General features: G+C 43.6%; 1 protein-coding gene across 6 annotated transcripts in view; it reads left to right on the top strand.

Moving 5' to 3' along the window:
- Nucleotides 1–23605, top strand: part of SEMA5A (semaphorin 5A) — a 553896-nt gene that overhangs the window by 500937 nt on the left and 29354 nt on the right. For all 6 annotated transcript variants that reach the window (XM_049860605.1, XM_049860561.1, XM_049860570.1 and 3 more), the window contains one exon: nt 17459–17684. In XM_049860605.1, the coding sequence (XP_049716562.1) occupies nt 17459–17684 (226 nt within the window). The remainder of the gene's footprint in view (nt 1–17458; nt 17685–23605) is intronic.

Genomic DNA, 23605 nt, shown 5'->3' on the forward strand with positions numbered 1-23605 from the left:
TTGCAAAGCACAGCTCCTGGGGCTGCTGAGGAGATGAAATTCCATGCTCCTGGCCTAGTGACGGAATTTAGCATAACTTTTCCTTGGATGCACAGGTCTTGTGTGACCTTCTCATGGTATCTCCTGCCCTCATTGTCTGGGTGTCACCCTCGAGCTCATAAACCAGTTGTCAATTCCAACTCCTGGTGACCCCATGTGAGTCAGAATAGAACTGCGCTCCATTGGGTTTTCAGTGGCTGGATTTTTGAACATAGATTGCCAGACCTTTCTTCTGAGACATCTCTGGGTAGAGTCAAACTGTGGGGCTTCCAAACTAAGATGGACTAGGAAGAAAGGCCTGGCAATCTACTTCCGAAAATCAGCCAGTGAAAATGCTATGGATCACAATGGTCCGATCCCCAAAAATCATGGGAATGGCACAGGACTGGGCAGCATTTCATCCCATTGTGCATGTGGTCACCATGAGTCGGGGGTCAACTTAACAGCAGCTAACATTTAATTACATGATTGAACATAACAGCATACAACCAGGATTTCGGTACATATTCTTGGGGGACACAATTCAGTCCGTAACAGATATTTTCCAAGTGCCTGTGGCTTGTTTTATGGTGTGTGGACCACGTTGGTGCCATGTCTGAGCGCGGAGATGCTCCAAGGTATGATGCCTGCTGAGTGATAGAGCACAGGTGTCAGTGCAGGTGAGAAACAGAACCCTGAGAACTCGGCGCCACTCTCTTCAGGAGAGACAGAGGTGCAAACAGGCCCTGGGGTGTCGCCTCCTCAGCCACTTGTGTTTTGGGGTGCAGCAGTATTGTAAATTCAGTGTAATAGGGTATTCCAAGAAAGAAAGGCAGCACCTTCTGCAAAGGCATGTGTTTGTGGGTCTTTGAGATGACATCAAAGAGCCTTGATGCCCCAGTGGTCACGTGCTTGGCTGCTACCCAGAAGGTTTGCAGTGGGTTCACGGGAGAAAGACCTGGTGATCAGCTTCCATAAAGATTGCAGCCTAGAAAACCCTCCGAGGCCATTCTGCTATGTCACATGGGGTCGCTATGCGTTGGAATCAACTTGACAGCACACAACAACATCCCGCTGGTGCCAGGTGGCTAGTGCACGGCCCAGGAGGGTGGGAAGGGCTGGGCGATGCGGTTGTTCAGGTGGTCAGGAAGCTCAGCACTGTGGGTATATCCTGCGGGTGACACGGGGCCACAGACGTGCAGTGAGCGGTAATGAGCCTGGCACCCTTGGAGAGCAGCCACAGACCTCCACCACCATGTGGAATCTCTTGTAGTAGAGCCTCCGCCCATATGATTTTGATTATACATTTGCAGAATTCCTTTTTTTATACACAAATCTAAGCTTTTGATGTAAATGTTGTCATTCCTGCCTGCCTCTGTAAATCCTGTTTTCACAAACACCACATCTCACTCCCCTGACAGTTTGTCGTGTTTTGTCCTAACATGGCTCAGGACATTCATGGGGTGGGTCCTTAACTAGGCCGGATACCCTATAATACTGAGGAACGAACGTTCAAAAACAAGAAGGCAAAGTGTCCTTTTCACAGTGTGCGGGGAAATGTAGAGCCCCTGACCTGTCTCATGTTGTTTATTCCATTTACTTATATTTGTAGGGAAATTAAACAATTTGGAAGCACTTCAGTCCTGTTGGAGCCCTGGTGGCACAGTGTTAACTGAAAGGTCAGCATTTGGGATCCACCAGCTGCTCCTTGGAAACCCTGTGGGGCAGCTCTGTTCTGCCCTGTAGGGTCACTGAGTCGGAATTGACAGCAACAGGTTTGGTTTTATTTTTTTATTTTTCAGTCCTATTTGGGAAGGACATTCATTTTTATGCAGCCTCCCTAGAATGTTTTTCCCCCGGATGAACAGAAAGTAAAGCAAAAAGCAGCCAATAACTCTTGCTGAACTCCGTAATATTTCCCAGAAGAGAAAAATAAATCAAAATGTCACCCACAGCACAGAACTCTAAACATTTTAACCGGGGCGTTATCGTGTAGGCTGGAGGATGGCTCTGAATAAGAAACACCTTCACCTCATTAAAGAAGAAACAGTCTAGAGCCAGAGGTTTGTAGCTGCATTGGTAGGCCTAGATAACGTCTGTACACTTCTGAGTTAGTGACCTCCTAGGTAAGTTCCTTAATTGCTGTATGGAAAAGCTGGACATGGAATGAAGATAAGGGAAAAGGTTTATAGAGCTAAAACGAAGCAATAGATAAACATGCATCACGAGAAAGATATCTGACTAAAAACGTGGATTTTAGTGTGATTACTTCATCACCATCTTATGTTTTAGGATTTTACAGCAGGATAATTTTCAAGTTATATTTACCAAAAAACCAAACCCATTGCTATTGAGTTGATTCCCACTCATAGCCACCCTAGAGGACAGATCAGAACTGCCCCATAGGGTTTCCAAGGAGCGGCTGGTGGGTTTGAACTGCCGACCTTTTCATTAGCAGCTATATCACTTAACCACTGTGCCACCAGGGCTCCAAGTCATGTTTAAGCAGATGAAAACCCATGCTGTGGGGCAGCCTCAAAGCATTGATTTGGACGACAGTTACTCATTTATTGTATAGGAAACTTCTAGATAAACATGCTGACTTTTATTATTGTTATATGTTAAGTATTTTAAAGTTTATAAATGGTTAAGGTCTAGCTTTAACTTGTAAGTTTGATTTAAACATCTAGAGGGCTTGAATTCCAACGCAGTCCTTGTTTGTGTGCACAAAGCTACATAAACAAAGGTAACCAGAGCCAGGGTCACTTTTAGGACATAGGTGAGTGCTGTGGAGTCTGCAGTCCCATAACCTGTGGCAAGGACTCCTCGGTGAAAAGTAACGAGCCTGGCACAGTGCCTGTCGCAGTACTTTATCTGAGGCACCTCCCGCCTGTCCGTGAAGGCTTGCATGTTGCCATGATGCTGGGCCAGTTTCAGCAGAGCTCCTAGGCTAAGACAGACTGGGAAGAAAGGCCTGGTGACCTGCCTCCTGAAATTCAGCCAGCTATTTTCACAACAGTCCAGTCACAATAGTCCAAACCACAATCGATTATGGGGATGGCACAGGACCGGGCAGTGTTTACTTTCTTCGTGCATAGGGTTGCCATGAGTCGGGCAACAAGCTAAATCATCTGTTTTCCAGACCATCACACAGACGGAAGTAGAGGGGACCCAGGTGGGCGCCACAGGAAGCAGCTGAGCTGTGGCCTGACACGTTGAAGCTTAGGCTAGAAAATCACCTCAGAGACAGGGAACGTGTAGAAATGTGTTTCAGCTATGGCCAAAAGAAAAAAAAAATTAAAGCCTCAGTAATATTGTCAGTAATAGTCAAATTTAATTATAAACCTAAGATGTAAATAAACCATTCAATTAAGTTTCAGAGAGAAGATTATATATCTTAGCAATAAATCCATCAGCAGTGGTCATATACAAACTCTTGTTAGGATCTCATCGCTTCACTTAGACAGGATATTAACTTTCTAAATTTATGTTTTATTTATTTTTGTGGCACATAATGTATGTGCCAAATCTTTTGCCTTTTCAACATTCTTCATGTGTGCTATCAGTGACGTCAGTGAGGTTTACCGTGTTGTTCAGCCATTGTCATTATCCATCTTCAAGGTTATTCACGTCTGCAGCAGTTCATTCTGGAAGGATCATAGGAAAGCCATCATCTATTTGCACGACCACATTTACATGGTGATTCTCCCAAGAAAGCACAAGGCCTTTGTCTTCAGATTGAAAATACTTCCCTTTTGCTGGGAAGTAGAAGACTTCTTGTTAACAGTGTCCCAGCTTCGAGAGGGAAGGCCAGGGAAGAATGAGGGGGGCTAGGGGCCCCCAAGGTTGCCAGCCAGGAATAACCTTGGCCGTCACTAGGTGACCAGATGTCCTGGGCAGGCCTCCCTCGTTCTTCAGTCTTCACAGGGGTCACTACAGGACTCTCTGCACACGTTTTGCACATTTATATACTGAGGCACAAAGATTCTTATGTCTTTATTTAAAAAATCAGGACAGGCACTAAGCTCTCTTGAGAAGGCACTCAGTACTCTCACCAGCATGGCTTTTGTTTTCAGTGATCAGGGCTTTAAACTTTTCTTAAGGCAGCTGAGGTTGCACCAGCGTACCAGCTTATCCAGTCGTTTAGAAATGATTGCTAAAGGCAACTAACAGCCCCACCTCTGGCACTGTGATTAAAAAAAAAAAAAATCAGAGAAGGATAAACTTCCCTTGTATGGATCTCATCCGTCTGTCAGACACAGAATCCTCGGCCGTATGGTCCATGACGTTGACCAGAATGTCAATTACTACGTCCTCCTGCACCTGAGCTCCCATAATATGTAGCCGGTGGGGCTTTTACAAGCCCTCGCGTGCCCCAAGCCGTTAAGTGCTCAGCTACTAACCGACAGGTTGAAAGCTCACACCCACCCACAGTTGCCTCAGAAGAACGGCCTGGCAATCTGCTTCCAAAAGGGGATGGCCACTGAAATCCCTATGGAGCAGTTGTGCGCACATAAGAGTCCCCCTGAGTCAGAATTGATTTGTCCGCAACTGCTTTGGTTTTAGTTGTGGTTTGGGGGGAGGGGGGTATTGGCCCTTTCCTATGTTCTCCTTGAACTTCCTGGGTCTTACTCTCACCACCAGTATCTGAGATCCTGAGGGCTGAGGGCTGAGGGCTGAGGGCGTAACCCAGTGTCTTACGCATGGTGCTCATGTGCCAACAGTGATTACTGAAAGATAGATGGTGGATGAGTGGGTGGATAGATATCACGATACTTCTGCTTTCACAAATATATTTTTAATGGAAAATGCCATTTACACAATATTACTTTGACTTTTAATTTCAAATCCATGAATGTTGGAATTAAGATATTTTTGTCATTACCCGTAAGTTATGGTAGAAAACATTCATGAGGTAATAGGAATGTAACCAAGCAACCTTATTTATAAAACGAATGTTATTCAAAGATCTTTATTTAAGAGGAAACTAATCCCCTAAGTAAATTGGCAGTAAAAAAAAAAACCCAAAAGTACAATTCCTTGGGATTTAATTTATATGGAAAAGGTGTTGATAAAACATACATACATTCTTTTAGCAGGTCTGTTAAATGATGGGATCGCAGCACAGAGAGCTGAGAAAGTCCCCAGAGTTCCAAGTATTTATAATGGTGAGGTGGTAGACAGCCTTTGGCCTTAGCAGTAATGTTCCACATGCTGTAAGGGTTTAGATGAACTAAAAGTCCCTACTCCTATCTTAACTAAATATTTAAGGAATGTGAGCTGATAAAAAGTCAACTTCCAGTGAACTCAAATGAGAGCAGATTTAGAATTTAGATGGACATGGAATGGTGCACAGGAACTTGAATGCAAGTAAATTTAAACCCCTGTACCACGACGGCAGTGGGTTTGGTTTGTTTTTTTTTACCACTTACATAAATGTATTCTGCTGGTGTAAGAGGAAAGCCTGGTGGTGTAGTGATTAAGTGCTTTGACTGCTAACCAAAAGGTCTATGGGGCAGTTCTACTCTGTTCTGTAGGGTCGCTATGAGTTGGAATCAACACTGTGACAATGGGTTTGGTTTGGTTTGGTTTTGGGTATAGGAGGATGATCAAGGACCATCATGACCATCTGTGTTTTCCTACGAGAGAGAATGACGTCTCAAGTTGGCAGTGTCCAGCTTTGGAGAATTTCTGCATTTTCATGCTTTGCATCCAATTTTGTTTCCAGTCCTCTGTGCAGACCAAAGATGCCATACACACCTGGGCAGGTTGAGATGCCAGGTGTCCCCTGGTGGCTTCTTTGGGAGGCCCCACCCGCCTGGCGGGCTGTAGCTAGTTCACGTATTGAGGGACCTCCACTGTCAATGGAATGTTTTAGGGGGAGCTGCTCATCTCCTATTACGGTTTCCAGTCAATAAATGCTAATCACTGTAAACACGTTATCTTGTTCAGTGCTCCCACGTTGTCATGTTTTGTTTCATGATAGCCCCGTTTTATGAACAAGAAGACTAAGGCAGGAGGTTTAAAGCTTTCTCCAAGGAACTGAAGAAGTGGCGCCCTGGGCAGGCCCTGGTGGGCTCTGTGGTTCTCACCCAGAGCCTCCAACTTGAAAATGAGCAGACACCTTCACACTAAGAAGCAAACACCTGCTTTTGAATAAACTCCCTCCTTGCCTCCTCCAGCTTCTGGGCGTCTCTTGGCATTTGTAGGCTTGTAGATGGGTCTTCATTCACATCCTGGCTTCTCCCTGTGTGTGACTCTTTCTGTGTGTCGGTCCTTCTTTTTTATGAGACAAGGCTCAGAGGGATTAGGGTTAGGACCCAGCCTAATCCAGCTTTATTTCCCTAAATGTCACATTCAGCACTGCAGGGGTTAGAAATTCAACATACCTTTTGGAAGATTCAATCCATCATACCACTATTCTCAGTTTTCAAAGAAATTGGCTGGGGAAGCAGTGATATGAAACCGCTCTGTTCTTCTGAGGACTTTGTTGTGGGATTCCCCCACTATTCCTTCCCATCTCTGCAGCATTTGCTAACGTGCCTTCTACTCGGTTGTGGTTCTGCAAGAGGGTCTGAGACGGAGGGCCCCCAGGACGAGCTCTGATCACTGAAAGATGCCCACGTAACGTTGTTTAACCCTGAGCACTGGAGGCCCATTTCCATCCCACGGAGACTCAACTTGGGAGAAGCTCTTTTATGGAATGGCTATGCCGCCATTTTAAACTGTTATGCCCTTAAAGCAACAGGCACTTACCCAACACATTTCACTCAAACATATAGGACTAAAAGCCTATAAAGTAATAAAGTATAAACCTATGGTCAAGAAATGATTATTTCATCAATATTCTGTGAAGCTGAATTCAGAGAGATTAATTCAGAGTAGCATCCTGAGCCATAAAAAAGTAAGAATCGTAACAACTAACCTGAACCTGAGGTCCCTGGTAGCACAAATGATTTGCTGTCAACTGCTGATCAGTAAGTTGGCAGTTCAAATTCACCCAACGGTTCCATGGAAGAAAGGCCTGGCAAGCTGCTCCTGTAAGATTATAGCCAAGAAAACCCCTGGAGCAGTTCTACTTTGAAGCACATGGGGTCTCCATGAGTTGGAATCAACTTGATGGCAACAGGTATTTTTGAACCTGATACTGCTAGATAACCTGAGGGACTCAGACCAACACCTTGAATTTCCTACATGTCATCAATAACTTGTAATGGTCTTTCGGTTTTTGAACATTTTAACTAAAACCGTCTTGTAACAAAGAATTGGAGGAGAATCATAGCAAGAGGATAATGAGTTTTCCATGAAAGAAAGTTCCTTATCGCTAGGTGACCAGGCTATACGGGCAAAGGAGGCAAGAGAAAAAAAGGTTCAGCTTTATTTGAATCCTTAGGAGCTGTCTTAGTCTGGGTTTTCTAGAACAGCAAAACCAGTGAAGCATACAAATATATAATATATATATATATATATTTTAGAAATTTAAGGAAATGGCTCACGCAGTTTTGGGGTCTGGCAAGTCCCAAATCTGCGGATCAGGTGACAGGTTGAAGACCTCTGCTGGCTCACAGGATTGCAGGGGCTGAGGAACCCAGAACCTGCAGGTCAGGCAGCGGGTCAGAGAGTTCTGCAGGCTTACGCCCTAAGAACCGGAGGTCAGGAGACAAGAAGAGTGCAGGGTCGAGAGAGAGCTCTGCCAGAACACCCCTGGTGTGGATTGAATATGTCCCCCCGAAATGTGTGTCAGCTTGGCTAGTCCATGATTCCCAATATTGTGTGGTTGTCCACCATCTTGTGATATGATGTGATTATACTATGCATTATAAATCCTAACCTCTATGATGTTAATGAAGCAGGATTAGAGGCAGTTATGTTAATGAGGTGGGACTCAATCTACAGGATTAGGTTGTAATTTGAGCCAGTCTCTTTTGAGATACAAAAGAGAGATGTGAGCAGAAAGGAGAGGGACTTCCTAACACCAAGAAAGTAGATCCAGGCAGGAGTGGAGTACCTCCTTTGGACCTGGCATCTCTGTGCTGAGAAAATCCTAGATCCAAGGGAAGATTGATGACAAGGACCTTCCCCCAGAGCCAACAGAGAGGGAAAGCCTTCCTCTAAGGTGGTGCCCTGAATTCGAACTTCTAGCCTTCTAAACTATGAAAGAATAAATTTCTGCTTTTTAAAGCCATCCACTTATGGTATTTCTGTTATAGCAGCACTAGATAACTAAGATGACTCCCAAGAAAATTCCTCTTTTAATTGATTGGCTGCTTAATAGGATCATATCATGGAAAGTGATTATATCACAAATGGAAGAGTACCTAGTCCAGTGTCTGCCAAACCACTGAGAGTTACAGCTTAGCCAAGTTGACACATAACATTAACCATCACAAGAGTATTGGAAGGAAAACAGAGTCATACAATAGATTGCTTTTTATGTACACAAATGAATATATAGTTACATATCTGTGTGTGCTAATGTTGTACGGCTACGTAACAAATAACCACAAATTCAGTGGCTTGAAGCAATCTTTGTTTTCTCACTGTCCTGTGTTTTGGAAGTCTGGGCCCGAGTGGACTGCTTCCTCTGCTCAGTGTCTCAAAAGGCTGAATTCGTGCATTGGCTGGAACTGTGATCTCTCCTGAGCCTTGGCATTCTCTTCCAAACTCACTGCTTCTTGCCAGAATCCAGTTCCTTGAGGTTGTAGCACCAAAGTCCCTGTCACTGTTCTACAGGGCAGAGGTCTCTCTCAGCTCTTAGATGTTACCCTCAGTCGTAGCCACGTGGTGCCCTCACAACACGGCAGGTGTTATGGATTGAATTTCATCCCCCAAACCATATATTTCCATATCCTCTTCTGAAACTGGCCTGAATTCCTGGCAGTTCCCTGTCGATATACTGCTGCAGCCATTTTTGAATGATCTTCAGCAAAATTTTGCTTGCGTCTGATATTAATGATACTGTTCTATAATTTCCACATTCGGTTGGATCACCTTTCTTGGGAATAGGCATAAATATGGATCTCTTCCAGTCAGTTGGCCAGGAAGCTGTCTTCCATATTTCTTGGCATAGACGGGTGAGCACCTCCAGCGCTGCAACTGTTTCTTGAAACATCTCAATTGATATTCCATCAATTCCTGGAGCCTTGTTTTTCGCCAGTGCCTTCAGAGCAGCTTGGACTTCTTCCTTCAGTACCATTGGTTCCTGATCATATGCCACCTCTTGAAATAGTTGAACATCGACTATTTCTTTTTGGTACAATGACTCTGTGTATTCCTTTCATCTTCTTTTGATGCTTCCTGCATTGTTTAATATTTTCCACCATAGAATCCTTCACTAATGCAGCTCGAGGCTTGAATTTTTTCTTCAGTTCTTTCAGCTTGAGAAACGCTGATTGTGTTCTTCTCTTTTGGTTTTCCATCTCCAGCTCTTTGCACGTGTCATTATAATACTTCACTCTGTCTTCTTGAGCCGCCCTTTGAAATCTTCAGTTCAGTTCTTTTACTTCATCAATTCTTCCTTTTGCTTTAGCTGTTTGATGTTCGAGAGCAACTTTCAGAGTCTCCTCTGACATCCATCTTGGTCTTTCCTTTCTTTCCTGTCTTTTCAATGACCTCTTGCTTTCTTCATGTATCATGGCCTTGATGTCATTCTACAACTCGTCTGGTCTGCAGTCACTAGTGTTCAGTGTGTCAAATCTATTCTTGAGATGGTCTCTAAATTCAGGTGGGATGTACTCAAGGTCATATTTTGGCTCTCATGGACTTGCTCTGATTTTCTTCGGTTTCAGCTTGAACTTGCATATGAGCAATTGATGGTCTGTTCCACAGTCAGCCCCTGGCCTTGTTCTGACTGATGATATTGAGCTTTTCCATCATCTCTTTCCACAGATGTAGTCAGTTTGATTTCTGTGTGTTCCATCTGGCGAGGTCCATGTGTATAGTCACCATTTATGTTGGTGAAAGAAGGTATTTGCAATGAAGAAGTCGTTGGTCTTGCAAAATTCTGTCATTCAGTCTTCAGCATTGTTTCTATCACCAAGCCCATGTTTTCCAACTACTGATCCTTCTTCTTTGTTTCCAACTTTCGCATTCCAATCGCCAGCAATTATCAATGCATCTTCATTGCATGTTTGATCAATTTCAGACTGCAGCAGCTGATAAAAACTTCTATTTATTCATCTTTGGCCTTAGTGGTTGGTGTGTAAATTTGAATAATAGTTATATTAACTGGTCTTCCTTGTAGGCTTATGGATATTATCCTATCACTGACAGCGTTATACTTCAGAATAGATCTTGAAACGTTCTTTTTGGCGATGAATGCAACACCATTCCTCTTCAAGTTGAAGAGGAATTGGAACCAGGGATATCACTGCTGATGTCAGATGGATCCTGGCTGAAAGCAGAGAATACCAGAAGGATGTTTACCTGTGTTTTATTGACTATGCAAAGCTTTTCTACTGTATGGATCAAAACAAATTATGGATAACATTTTGAAGAATGGGAATTCCAGAACACTTAATTGTGCTCATGAGGAACCTTTACATAGATCAAGAGGCAGTTGTTCGGACAGAACAAGAGATACTGATTGGTTTAAAGTCAGGAAAGGTGTGCCTCAGAGTTGTATTCTTTCACCATACCTATTCAATCTGTATGCTGAGCAAATAATACGAGAAGCTGGACTATATGAAGAAGAACGGGACATCAGAATCGGAGGAAGACTCATTAACAACCTGCCTTATGCGGATGACACAACCTTGCTTGCTGAAAGTGAAGAGGACTTAAAGCACTAATGAAGATCAAAGACCACAATCTTCAGTGTGGATTGGACTGCAACACAAAGAAAACAAAAATCCTCACAACTGGACCAATGAGCAACATCATGATAAACGGAGAAGATCGAAGTTGTCAAGGATTTTATTTTACTTGAATCCATAATCAACAGCCATGGAAGCAGCAGTCAAGAAATCAAAAGACACGTTGCATTGGGTAAATCTGCTACAAAGGACCTCTTTAAAGTGTTGAAAAGTGAAGATGTCACCTTGAAGACTAAGGTGCATCCAACCCAAGCCATGGTATTTTCAATCACATGATATGTGTGTGAAAGCTGGACAATGAATAAGGAAGACTGAAGAAGAATTGATGCCTTTGAATTGTGGTGGTGGCAAAGAATATTGAATATACCATGGACTGCCAAAAGAATGAACAAATCTGTCTTAGAAAAACTACAACCAGAATGCTGCTTAGGAGCAGCGATGGTGAGACTGTGTCTCATATTTTCACATGTTTTCAGGAGGGATCATCGTGCTTGGCAGAGTACAGGGTCAGCGGAAAAGAGGAAGACCGTCAATGAGGTGGATTGACACAGTGGCTGCAACAATGAGCTTAAGCATAACAACAATTGTGAGGATGGCTCAGGACCGGGCAGCGTTTTGTTCTGTTGTGCATGGGGTCGCTATGAGTCAGAACCGACTCTATGGCACCTAACAGCAACAACAACAAACCATTTGTTGAATTTCTAACCCCTGTACCTGTGAATGTGGCCTCGTTTGGGGAAGCAGGGTTTTCCTCTGAAGATCTGATCAATTAAGTCAAACCAGAATAGAGGAGGTCTTCATCCTGTTCTCTTCTGAGTGGTGTCATATAAAGGGGAGAACAGACAGAGTCACACACGGCAAGGAAGACACACTCCATATGCAGACTCATTGACGAGCCAAGTAACACCAACAAACAGCAGAGCTCCCAGAAACTGGAGGAGACGAGGGAGGATCTTCCCCTAAAGCTGATGGAGGGAGCATGGCCCTGCAGACACCCTGAATTCATACTCCCAGCCTCCAGAACTGTGAAACAGTACACCTCTGTTCTGTTCTTTAAGGCACCCACTTTGTGGTGTTTCATTATAGTAGCCCCAGGACACTAAGACGGCAGGTAACTTCCTCTAAGTTGTCAGGAGCTCTCTCTAGTTGTTTTGGATGTAGTCTTACATGACATAACCTAATCAGGCCAGTGACCATCCCTGCATCCTCACAGGACCCGCCACACTCAAGGGGAGAGGGCTATACCAGGCGTGTCCACCAGGGGGTGCCAGTCTGGGGCCATCTTAGAATTCTACCTAGCACAGCATATGTGTGTGTGTTTACTGCCAAAGTACTCTTCAGCTGCATTATCCTCAAGGAACGGGGTGCAGGGACTGTGATGGAAAACAGACCCGTTGCTTCCAAAGCTACCAGTGGACAGGACACCCAAGGACACACAGGTCTGCATCCCTGATGAAATCCAGGAGAACACTGAGTAGTGCATCCAGCATCACCAAGGTCGGGTCTTTGTAAGACGTTTGGGAATTTTACTGATTCAATAAGCAGATAGAAGAAGATGCTACATCTCTGTTTTGTCCTGTTTCTTTAGTTACTGAAAGCAGAATTAGAGAAAAAATGGCATCACAATGATCTAAGAGAGGAAAATGGTATTTAGAATTCCTTACAGTCAATTAGCAGCTGAAATCAAGTTGGCATGTCAACCCCGTGAGACTCACATTCCTCTCAGTATATTTCTCAAAAGCTCAAACTTAATTTTTTTAGAAATGGATTTATCTATAAAATAAATGTCAATATATCAAACATAGATTAATCACCAGCTTTGCAAAATCTTTACTACAAGGAGGTGTGGTGATGCAGTGGTTACCGCACATGGCTGCTAACTGAAAGGTCACACCCACCAGCTGCTCCTCCGGAGAAAGATGTGGCATTCTGCGTTTGTAAAGATTCCAGCCTCGTGAACCCTGTGGGACAGGTGTAATCCTTCCTATAGGGTCGCTATGAGTTGGAATCTACTAAACGGCAACAACGGGCTTTATGCTGCTGAGCAGTAGTTTTAATGTTTTACATATATGTGTGTGTGTATGTGTTTGTATATATTTTATGTTTATATATATACACAAATTGTTTTGTGACATTGTTTGCAATCCCATCCGTGTGTCGGCACCCTCTCCCTTTCCGTATACACCCCAGGTTCCCCGTGTCCTTTCATCCTGTTTTCCTGCCTTCTCATCTTTGCTTTAGGGCAGGTGTTTCCCATTAGGCCTTGTATACTTGATTGAACTAAGAAGCACATTGTCCACATACATTATTGTTTGTTCTGTAGGCCTGTCTAATCTTTGGGTGAAAGGTGGACTTTGGGAGTGGCTTCAGTTCTGAGTTAGCAGGGTTCTGGGGGCCATAGTCTCAGGGGTTCCTCCAGTCTCTGTCTGACAAGTAAGTCTGGTCTTTTTGTGAATTTGAATTTTCTTCTAAATTTTGCCCTGCTCTGTCCAGAACCCTCTTTTTTTTCTTTTTAGATCCCTGTTAGAGCGGTCCGTGGCGGTAGCAGGGCACCAGCAAGTTCTTCTGGGCTCAGGCTGGTTGGAGCTGTGGTTCATTACTCCTTTCGACTAGTGTTTTGTCTCTTTGGTTTTCTTCATTCTCCTTTGCTCCGGACTGGATGGGACCAATAGATGTATCTTAGAAGGCAGCTCACAAGCTTCTAAGACCCCAGATGCTGCTCACCAAAGTCGGATGTAGAACATTTTCTTTATGAACTATGTTATGCCAGTTCATCCAGATGTGTCCCAAGACCATGGTCCCCAGCCCTCAGCCCCAGTAACTCGGTCCGCTGAGGTCTTTGGCGATGTCTATAAAGCTTCTATGACTTTGCTGGTCAAATTGTGCTGCCTTCCCCTGTATCGTGTGTTGTCTTTCCCTTCACCAAAGTTAACTTGTCTACTATTTAGTTAGTGATTTCTCCTCCCTACCTTTCACCTTCCTCGTAGCCGTTGAAGCTTGTTTCTTTCTGTGTATAAACCTTTTCTTGGGTTTTTATAGAAGTGGTCTCATGCAATATTTGTCCTTTTGTGATTGATTTATTTCACTGAGTGTAATGCCTTCCAGAGTTATCCGTGTTGTGAACTATGTCACAGATTCATCATCGTTCTTTACCATTGCGTAGTATTCCATTGTGTATATACCATAGTTGGTTTATCCATTCATCTGTTGATGCACATCTAGGTCGATTCCATCTTTTTCCTATTGTGAACAATGCTGCAGTGAACATAGGTGTGCGTATGTCTATTCGTGTGAGGGCTCTTCTCTAGGATGTATTCGTAGGGGTGGGATTGCTGGATCACATGGTATTTCTATTTCTAGCTTTTTAAGAAGGCACCGTATTGCTTTCTATAGTGATTGTACCATTTTACATTCCCACCAGCAGTGCATAAGACTTCCATTCTGCCTACAGCCTCTCCAACGTTTGTTTTCTGTTTTTTTTTTTTTTTTTAGTGCCAATAATGTCGGAGTAAGATGGTATCTCATGTAGTTTTGGTTTGCATTTCTCTAGTGGCTAATGATCACGAGCATTTCATCATGTGTCTGTTAGGGGCCTGAATTTAGCCTCTGTCTTTATAACTGAATGACTGAATTTTCCATTATCACTTCATTATTGTAGATTGATTTTACATCGTCTTGCCAAGAAATTAAGCCACTTTAGCCACATAAGTGGGACCAGAAGTACCACATCAAAACCCCATGATTATAGAGAGTATTTCTTTACTTAAATCTTGCTTTTCTTACGGTTGTATATATTGTTGTCGATGTTAGTTGCCGTTGAGTCAGCTCCGATTCATGGCGACCTTATGTATAACAGAACAAAATGTTGCCCGATTCTACGCCATTTTCATGACCATTGCTGTGCTCGAGCCCATTGTTGCAGCCACTGTGTCAGTCCGTCTCACTGAGAGTTTCACTCATTTTTACCGACGCGCTACTTTACTAAACATGATGTTCTTTTCTAGGAATTGGTGTTTCTGGTGACATATCTAAAGTAAGTTAGTTGAAATCTCGCCATCCTTACATCTGAGGAACATTCTGGTTGTATATCTTCTAAGACTATTCATTCTTCTGGCAGTCTACAGTATATTCAGTATTCCTCGCCAATGATGCTAGAAGCTATGGCTTTGGTATTTCAAATCTCACCAAGGCCATCCATGATTTCAGTGGAGCTTTCAGACTAAGACAGTCTAGGGGGAAAGGCTGGCCATCTATTTCCAAAAATGAGCCAATAAAAACTCTGTGGATTGCAACAGAATATTGTCCAATATAGCCCTAGAAGATGAGCCACGTAGTTTGGAACGTTGTATATATACAGATATCTTTATATCTCTTGTTGTTGTCACTAGGTGACATTGAGTCGATTCCGACTCATAGTGACCCCATTTGTTATAGAGTAAAACTGCCCCATAGGATTTCCTAGATATACAGATACAATCCTTATGGGAGTACATTGCCGGGTCTTTTTTCCCGCAGAGCTGCCAGGTGGGTTCAAACCGCCAGCCTTTCAGTTAGCAGCCAAGCACTTAACTGCTGTGCCAACAGGGCTCCTCCTCTGTAGGTTTATGTCTACATAAAGCACACATACACACACGGTTAAGTGCTATGGCTGCTAACCAAAAGGTCGGCAGTTCTAGTCCGCCAGATGCTCCTTGGAAACTCTATGGGGCAGTTCTACTCTGTCCTATGGGGTCGCTATGAGTTGGAATCGACTCAATGGCACTGGGTGGGGGAAGGCTGAATTATACAGACAATTCAGCTTCAGTGAGTGCTTGTCATGATTCTGTACCACAGGCCAGAAGAGATGGTGGCCTTAATTAGGAAGAAGGCAGTCAAGACAGAGAGGAGAGAATGACCACGAGACTCACTGTTCTTACTGTTAGATGCCACGGGTCAGCTCTAGTTCACGGAGACCTTATGTATAACAGAATGAAGCATCGTCTAGTCCTGTGGCATCTTCATGATCATGGGTATGCTCAAGTCCATTCTTGAGGCCACGGTGTGTTTTGAGTACTTTCCAACCAAGGGGGCTTATCTTCTAGCACTGTATCGAACAATATTCTGTTGTGATAGATAGGGTTTTCCGTGGCTAATTTTGGGAAGACTGTCACCAGGCTTTTCATCCTAGTCTGTCTTACTGGAAGCTCTGCCAAAACCTGTTCACCATGGATGACCCTGCTAGTATTTGAAATACCGGTGGTGTAGCTTCCAGCATCACAGCAACATGCACACCCCCGCAGTATGACAAGCTAAAAGATGGGTAGTGGCAAGACATAATTAGGAGTCCATATCTATATATATATTTTTTTATCTATAGGACTTGGCATAGAAGTAAGGGAGAACCAACAAGGATACCTCCCAGGTTTCTGGATTAAATGTTTGGTGGAAGGTTTTATCACTGTTGACTGAGATGGGGATACAGTGGAAACATGTTTGGGGGACTGTATGACATTGTTCAAGAACTATTCTTATCTAATACTTTCCACCATAATATTATCATAATATTAATATTATTCTTATCTAAGAACTATTCTTATCTAATACTTTCCACCATAATATTAAGAATCCTATTTCTCTTGGAGCCTGGTGGCACAGTGGTTAAGGGCTTGGCTGCTAACCAAAAGGTCAGTAGTTCAAGTCCACCAGCCACTCCTTGAAAATCCAACCTGGCGGTTCTGCTCCTGTCCTATAGGGTTGCTATGAGTCAGAATCGACTCAATGCCAGTGGGTTTGGTTTTGGTTTTGATGAGGTCCAGAGGCATAAAAAGTGGCTGGTATACAGTTAAACCAATAGTAACTAAAGAGTTAAGCTTTGCACTATGAGGGAATAATGGACATAAGAACAGAAGATGTTGGAGACTTAGATCTAATGAGCTTGTTCTTCCTCAACCTTGACTGTAAGGAAGGGACACCAGGGTATACTGTCCCAGTCAGCCATCTCAGCAGCACACAGATGCCCCTGACACTTGGCCTGTTTTTTTTTTTTTTTTTTTAAATTCTATTTTATCTCACTCAACTCCAACATGTAATCAGTATAAAAACTGGGTTTTCTTTTTGGTTTGGTTTTTTGAGTTTTTTTGTTGTTGTTGTTATTAGTGTACAATCCTTGATGTTAATTACATTCGCCATGTTGCGCAGCCATCACCACTAACTGTTTACAAGGGTAGTTCATCACCCCACATACCAACTCTGTACCCCTAAGCAATCATTTACCCCTCCCCCTGCCCCGGGTAACCACTGATACACTTTAGGCTCTATGTATTTGCCTATTTTAGAGATTTCATACAATGCCTGTCCATTTGTGATTGGCTTATTTCACTCAGCAGAATGGTTTCGAGGTTCATCCATGTTGTGGCATGTATTAGTAGGACTTCATTTCTCTCTGTGGCTGTGTGATATTGTACTGTATGGATGGACCACATTTTGTGTATCCATTCATCCCAGGGTGGACACAGGCTTGTGTCCACTTACATGTTTAAGCGTGTAGCAGCTGGTGATTCTCAGCCCTGAGGTCTCATGGAAGGCAGCCCTGCAGGACTGGGCTGTGGATATCTGTGACAAGCAAGTTCCCTGCATTCTCTTCCCAGGAGTACCAGCCCTGCAACACCAACCCCTGCCCTGAGCTGAAGAAGACAACACCCTGGACACCCTGGACACCCGTCAACATCTCCGACAATGGCGGCCACTATGAGCAGCGGTTCCGGTACACCTGCAAAGCCCGCCTGCCTGATCCGAACCTGCTGGAAGTGGGCCGGCAGAGAATCGAGATGCGCTACTGCTCCAGTGACGGGACCAGCGGCTGCTCCACGGACGGTGAGTGGGCGTGGCGCAGGGCTGAGTGGTGGCCGCCAGCCCCTGCCACAGGAGCCTGTGATCTCACCTCCTATCTCACAGAAGATCGAGGGGGCATTTTCCTTCTGATACACTACTGCTCAGCCATCTTTATAACGATGATCACCCTTCCTGTAGACCTTTAGTTACGCAAGGAGATGGCCCTATGAATTCTACCCCCAAAATTACAGGAACATGATAGGTCCAGAATAGTTTGTGTGAGCTTTACTTAATATCAGAAAATACATTCAGTAATCTTCCACAGCCCTTCTGGCACTAAAGTGTAAGCTGCAAATGAGCTTTTCCTTTATTTATCCCTGGAGACCCTGAGTAGTGCAAATAATGAATGCACTAAGCTACTAACCGAAAGGTTGGAGGTGCGAGTTTACTCAGAGGCATCTCAGAATAAAGTCGTGGTGATCTGCTCCCCAAAAATCACCCCCTGAAAACCCTGCGGAGCACAGTTCTACTCTGACACGCACGGGGTCACCACGAGTCAGAGTCAGCTCGGCAGCAAATGTTTTTTTGTTTATTTATCTCTGAAGTGGACAAAATGCTCCTTGAAAGGAAGGATGGAGAGACTTTGTCTCACATACTTTGGACATGTTATCAGGAGGGATCAGTCCCTGGAGAAAGACGTCATGCTTGGTAAAGTAGAAGGTCAGTGAAGAAGAGGAAGACCCTCAATGAGATGGATTGAAGCAGTGGCTGCAGCACTGGGCTCATGCGAGGAGGGCACAGGACCGGGCAGTGCTTCATTCTGATGTTCATAGGGTCCCTGTGAGTCAGTACCAACTGAACAGCACCTAACAACAATGACAGCAACCCAGACAGAGGCACCCATTTCTGTGTTTACACCAATAAAAGGGTCTGCTTTAGTGAAGGGTGTTACGAGAGGAAATCTTAATTAATCCAAATAAACCAAACCCACCTTAGTTAAAAGGAGTTGGTAACCAGAAACAGTATAGGTTGAGACACTGCCCCTCTGTCTCTGCTGTACCCCTGGGTCAGTACCTCAGGAAGTCTAGGGTCTTGGGGTCCAGAGTCAGGCTGCCTGGATCGCCCTGCTGGCTGTGTGGCCTCAGGCAAGGTACTTTACCTCTCCATGCCTGGAGTTCCGTCTGTGAAACGAGGACCATAAAAGCTGTAGATGAAAGGAATGGCACAGGTGAAAACTTTGGAATCCTGTCCAACACAAAGAAAGCACACAATCTTTTTATCTTAGTTCTTGCTTTTTTGCTGCATCTGTATTAAAGGTAAACTGGGTCACTAAAAGCTTTGACAAAAAACATTGGAAAATTTAGTTTGAGGCAATTTTTTTTTTTTAACCAGCTATGCAGTAAGACTATAAGCAAGAGTTAAGACAAGCAGGAATTGTGAATTTATCTACACTCCTGTTGTTGGTCTCCAGCTACTCACTCAGTGTCCTGGCGAAAGGCAGTGAAAACCCACATAGTACCTTTGTACCAGAGGTGATGTTGCTTGAAAATCAAAGCCAAGTCTCCTCACATCATGAAGATAATGCAGGGGCCACTTAATTGTTAATACGCAGCGTCTTCCTTCCTCTGCTGACTCAAAGCACAGCGACCCTCCTCGGGGTTCACGCCCTTTTCCACCATTACCTCAGCACTGACGCCACCATTGTGGTTACGTATTTGATTTGTGGCAGATGTCCATCTTCTTCCAACAGACTGGAGAGCACCTCAAACCTCAGGATCTGAAAGAAACATATCGAGCTGATGAGAAGGGCCACCAAGGTTACAAATAAGAGTTTAGTGTAAGAAATAAGTTAGAAATTTACAGCAATAAGACCACCTACTTCTAAACCAAACCAAACCCATTGCCGTCAAGTGGATTCCAACTCATAGCGACCCTATAGGACAGAATAGAACTGCCCTTAGGGTGTCCAAGGCTATAATCTTTATGGAACCAGACTGCCACACCTTTCTTCCATGGAGCTGCTGGATGAGTTCGAACTGCCGACCTTTTGGTTAACAGCCAATTTCTTAACCAGAGCGCTACCAGGGATCCAGAATCTCTACAACAGCATATAATTCACAATGTGAGGATATAATAAAAAATATTTCAATATATAAAACCAAATTCATTCCCACCAAGTAGATTCTGACTGATAGAGACCCTATAGGACAGAGTAGAACTGCCCCACAGAGTTTCCAAGGAGCGCCTGATGGATTCGAACCGCCAAACTTTTGGTTAGCAGCCGCAGCTCTTAAGCACTATGCCACCAGTATATAGGTAACAATATATAAAAAAAAAAAAAAATTTTTTTTTTTTTTAATATAACAATATATAGGTAACAAAAAATACATGCTTCATACTCAAAAGAAGACAAACAAGGTAGGCCAACCCAAGATGGCTCAGAAGTCAAAATTATCAGACAAGGATTTTAAAGAAGCTATTTTGACTTTGTTTTGTATGCTTGCAGTCATGATAAAGACGTCCATCTCAACAAAGAAATATGGTTGTCAGTGAATCGGTTCCAACTCCTGGCAACCTTATCATAACATAAAAGTGTTTGTTGCCCGGTCCTCCACCATCTTCACGATTGTTGGTATGTTTGGGTCCATTGTCTTGTGGCTATTGTGTCAACCCATTGATAGAAACCATAAAAAAAGAACCAAATTTTAAAAGTGAAAACTATAATAAATGAAATAAGTAGAATTCACCAGGCGGTCCTAGCAGCAAATTAGAGATAGCAGAAGAAAAGAGTCAGTGAACTTGAAAATGTTGTTGTTTTTGGTGTTATTGTGTGCCGTTGAGTCAATGCCAGCTCATAGGGACTTCACAGAACAGAGTAGACCTTCCCAGTGGGATTCTAGCCTGTAATCTTCATAGGAGCAGATAAGCAGATCTTTTCTGCCATGGAGCCACTGGTGGGTTTGAACTACCGACTTTTCAGTTTATAGCCAAGTGCGTAACCGTTGTGCCACCAGGGCTTCTTGAACTTGAAAATAGATCAGTAGAAATTATCCAGTTTGAAGAACAGAAAGAAGACATAAGGAAAGCAGGAAGGAAGGAAGGAGGGAAGCAAAGAACATTGCCTCAGGGACTTTGAGGCAATACCCAAATCTCTAAAATACAAGTATTTGGAGTTCTGGAAAGAGAGGAGAGGAAAAATGTCCCCACTTGCCTCTGAATCAGAGGTCTTAAATATCTAGTGTTAACGGTTTTTGTTTAGGTATCTGACTTAGGCATCTCTATATTTTTTAGAGAATGTATATGTTTTGATTTTTTTTAAAGCCTTTAGAAAAGATTGCTTGATCTGCTCTATATAAGCTCCTCTCCATTCAGACTCCCCCTGTCAGCCACAGTTAAAGCCTTTGGTTTGTATTTGTAAGACTGGTGGAAATCTGAGTGTCATCTCAGGGCAAGTCTACTCTTTATTGGGCCTCCTTTGAGGAGTGGCAGTTTTCTCCCTGAAGCCCACCCACCCCCTCAGCGAATGCTGACAGACACCCGTCACAGAAAAGGCATCTTGGATAAAGCAAGCCTGTGAGGGGTTTTCTGTCATGTTAAGCTTTCTCTCACTTAAGGGGAGAATTTCTGAAAAGAATTTGTTTTTTCAACTCTAACATTTTCTGCCACATAGTATGTTTTCTCTCTCTCTACTCTTTTAAAATTGGAACTGAGAACATATGGCACTCACTGTGACTTATTTGCTGTAATAATTGCGCGGTAGAAATCAGTGTAGTACCTTAATGATCTAGCTTCAGGCACTAGCTAAGAATGGCCAGTGGTGAATGTCAGGTTGCCAAGCAGTGTCTGAAGGCTGCTGTAATATAACTTTATTATATTAATATAACTCCGTAGTCCCTAGGTGGTGCAAACAATAACACATTCAGCTGCTGACTGAAAGGCTGACGCTTCAAGTCCACCCAGAGGCACCTTGGAAGGAAGCCGTGACAATATACTTCCAAAATGTCAGTCACTGAAGGACCTGTGAAGCGCGGTTCTGCTGTGACACACGTGAGGTTGCCAGGAGTCAGAACGGACTCAATGGCAACTGGTCGGTTCAGGCTGGGTTTTTTTTAATAAACTAACTTTAATCTGAAACTGAAGAGAAATTTGGTAGCCGTGTCTTATGCCCTTTGATTTACCATTTGATACTGCAGGAGAACCAGCACTGATAGAGAAGACCACATCGGAATCAAGAGAGAAGGACACCCACTCTTACAATCTCCCTGACTCCTCGCTCCAGTTAGAGTGGCCTGTACGAAGGAAAGATACATCATAAAATGTCCAGAGATAAATAACTGAAGACCCACCTGTGTGATTGCTAGTTAGGGTTGCCAGAAAAATATAAGATGCCTAGTTAAATTTGAATTTCTGATTTTTTTCAGAATTTTTTTTGGCAGGGGGGAACGAGTTTGACCCAGACCTTTTTTTTTTTTTAGTATAAGTATGTCCCATGCAATACTTGAGACATACTTGTACTAAAAACGTTATTTGTTTTTTATCTGAAATTCAGATTTAACTGGGTGTTCTGTGTTTTTATTTACTAAATCTGGCAACCCTATCTGCAGTTCACCAACTAATTTCCTTATTTCAAAGCAGGTTCTACAATATCTGGTTTCTTTTGACATCGGTTTAAAAAAAGAAAATGAGTGATACTAATTCTCTGTACACTAACTTTATTCTACCTTCTGAACATGTATTCTTTTATTCCTTCCATTCTCAGATACTTACAAAACCAAAACAAAGTTTTGTGTAAGGTTAGTAATGAGTGGCACCAACAGTTAAGTGCTCAACTAGAAGCCAAAAGGTTGGTGGTTCAAACCCACCCAGAGATGCCTTGGAACAAAGCCCTGGTGACCTGCTTCCAGAAGGTCACAGCCTTGAAAATCCTGTGGAGCTGTTCTGCTCTGTACACACGGGGTTGCAGTGAGTCCGAACCAACTGGGCAGCAGCTAACAACGACGACTGTAGAAACTAAGGAAAAATTCAATACACGTTTATAAGAAATACCCTACATTCCCTCTAATGGAGTATCAGGGCCACATGAAAAAGGACTTGAGCCTTCATGTGTCCTAATGGCCAGTCCCCACACCATGCACACATTTGGTGTTGATATCTTGAAAATGCAATGGACTGTTTGCCTCCGATCACACAAAACGAGACTTAATTCTGTAAAAACCAAACCAAACCCGTTGCCATCCGATCGATCCCAACTCACAGCAACCCTGCAGGACAGAATCCGGCCCATGGTAGGCCCTCAAAGCTGGTTAACTGTTACTCCCACGAGGACAGCTCCTTCTCCAACTGCTGCTACTGCTGCTTCTACTCCTAGGCTCGTTCCCAGGGAGGCACATTTTGTTCAGACGTGTGCCCTGGGCTTCATGGGTCTTTGGGGACGCATTGGGTTCTGGGGCAATGGCTCAGTCCATTGTGGTTCTGGAGGAGATCCCAGCGTCCGTGGCTGCTACTCGGCAGCCGTTAGCCCAGCACCTTCACCAGGCTAACTCACTTTGTAAAGTTTGAAAAATGAAGGAACAGGTTTAGAAAAGGTCCAGGTCGTGTTTCCATTTATCCAGATGGACAGTTTTAACGCTGAACACTTCTTCATTGTGTGTAACCAGTTATTGTCGAGCCAGCTCTGACTCATGATAACCCCATGGATGTCAGAGTATAACTATGCTTCAGAGGGTTTTCATGGATGATTTTTCAGGAGGCAATCACCAGGCCTTTCTCACAAGGTGCTCTGGGTGAACTTGAACCTTCAGCCTTCTGGTTAGCAGCCAAGCTCGATAACCATTTGCACCACCCAGACACTCACCATTACAGTGTATAAGGGCTGCTAAATTCCACCTGTATTTCAGAACACATTTGTAGGTTGTGGGATTTTTGCTTGTTTGTTGTAGAATTCCCAAGGGTAGTACTGAGAT

Source organism: Elephas maximus, chromosome 2, assembly GCF_024166365.1.
Source record: "Elephas maximus indicus isolate mEleMax1 chromosome 2, mEleMax1 primary haplotype, whole genome shotgun sequence".
Classification (NCBI taxonomy): Eukaryota; Metazoa; Chordata; class Mammalia; order Proboscidea; family Elephantidae; genus Elephas; species Elephas maximus.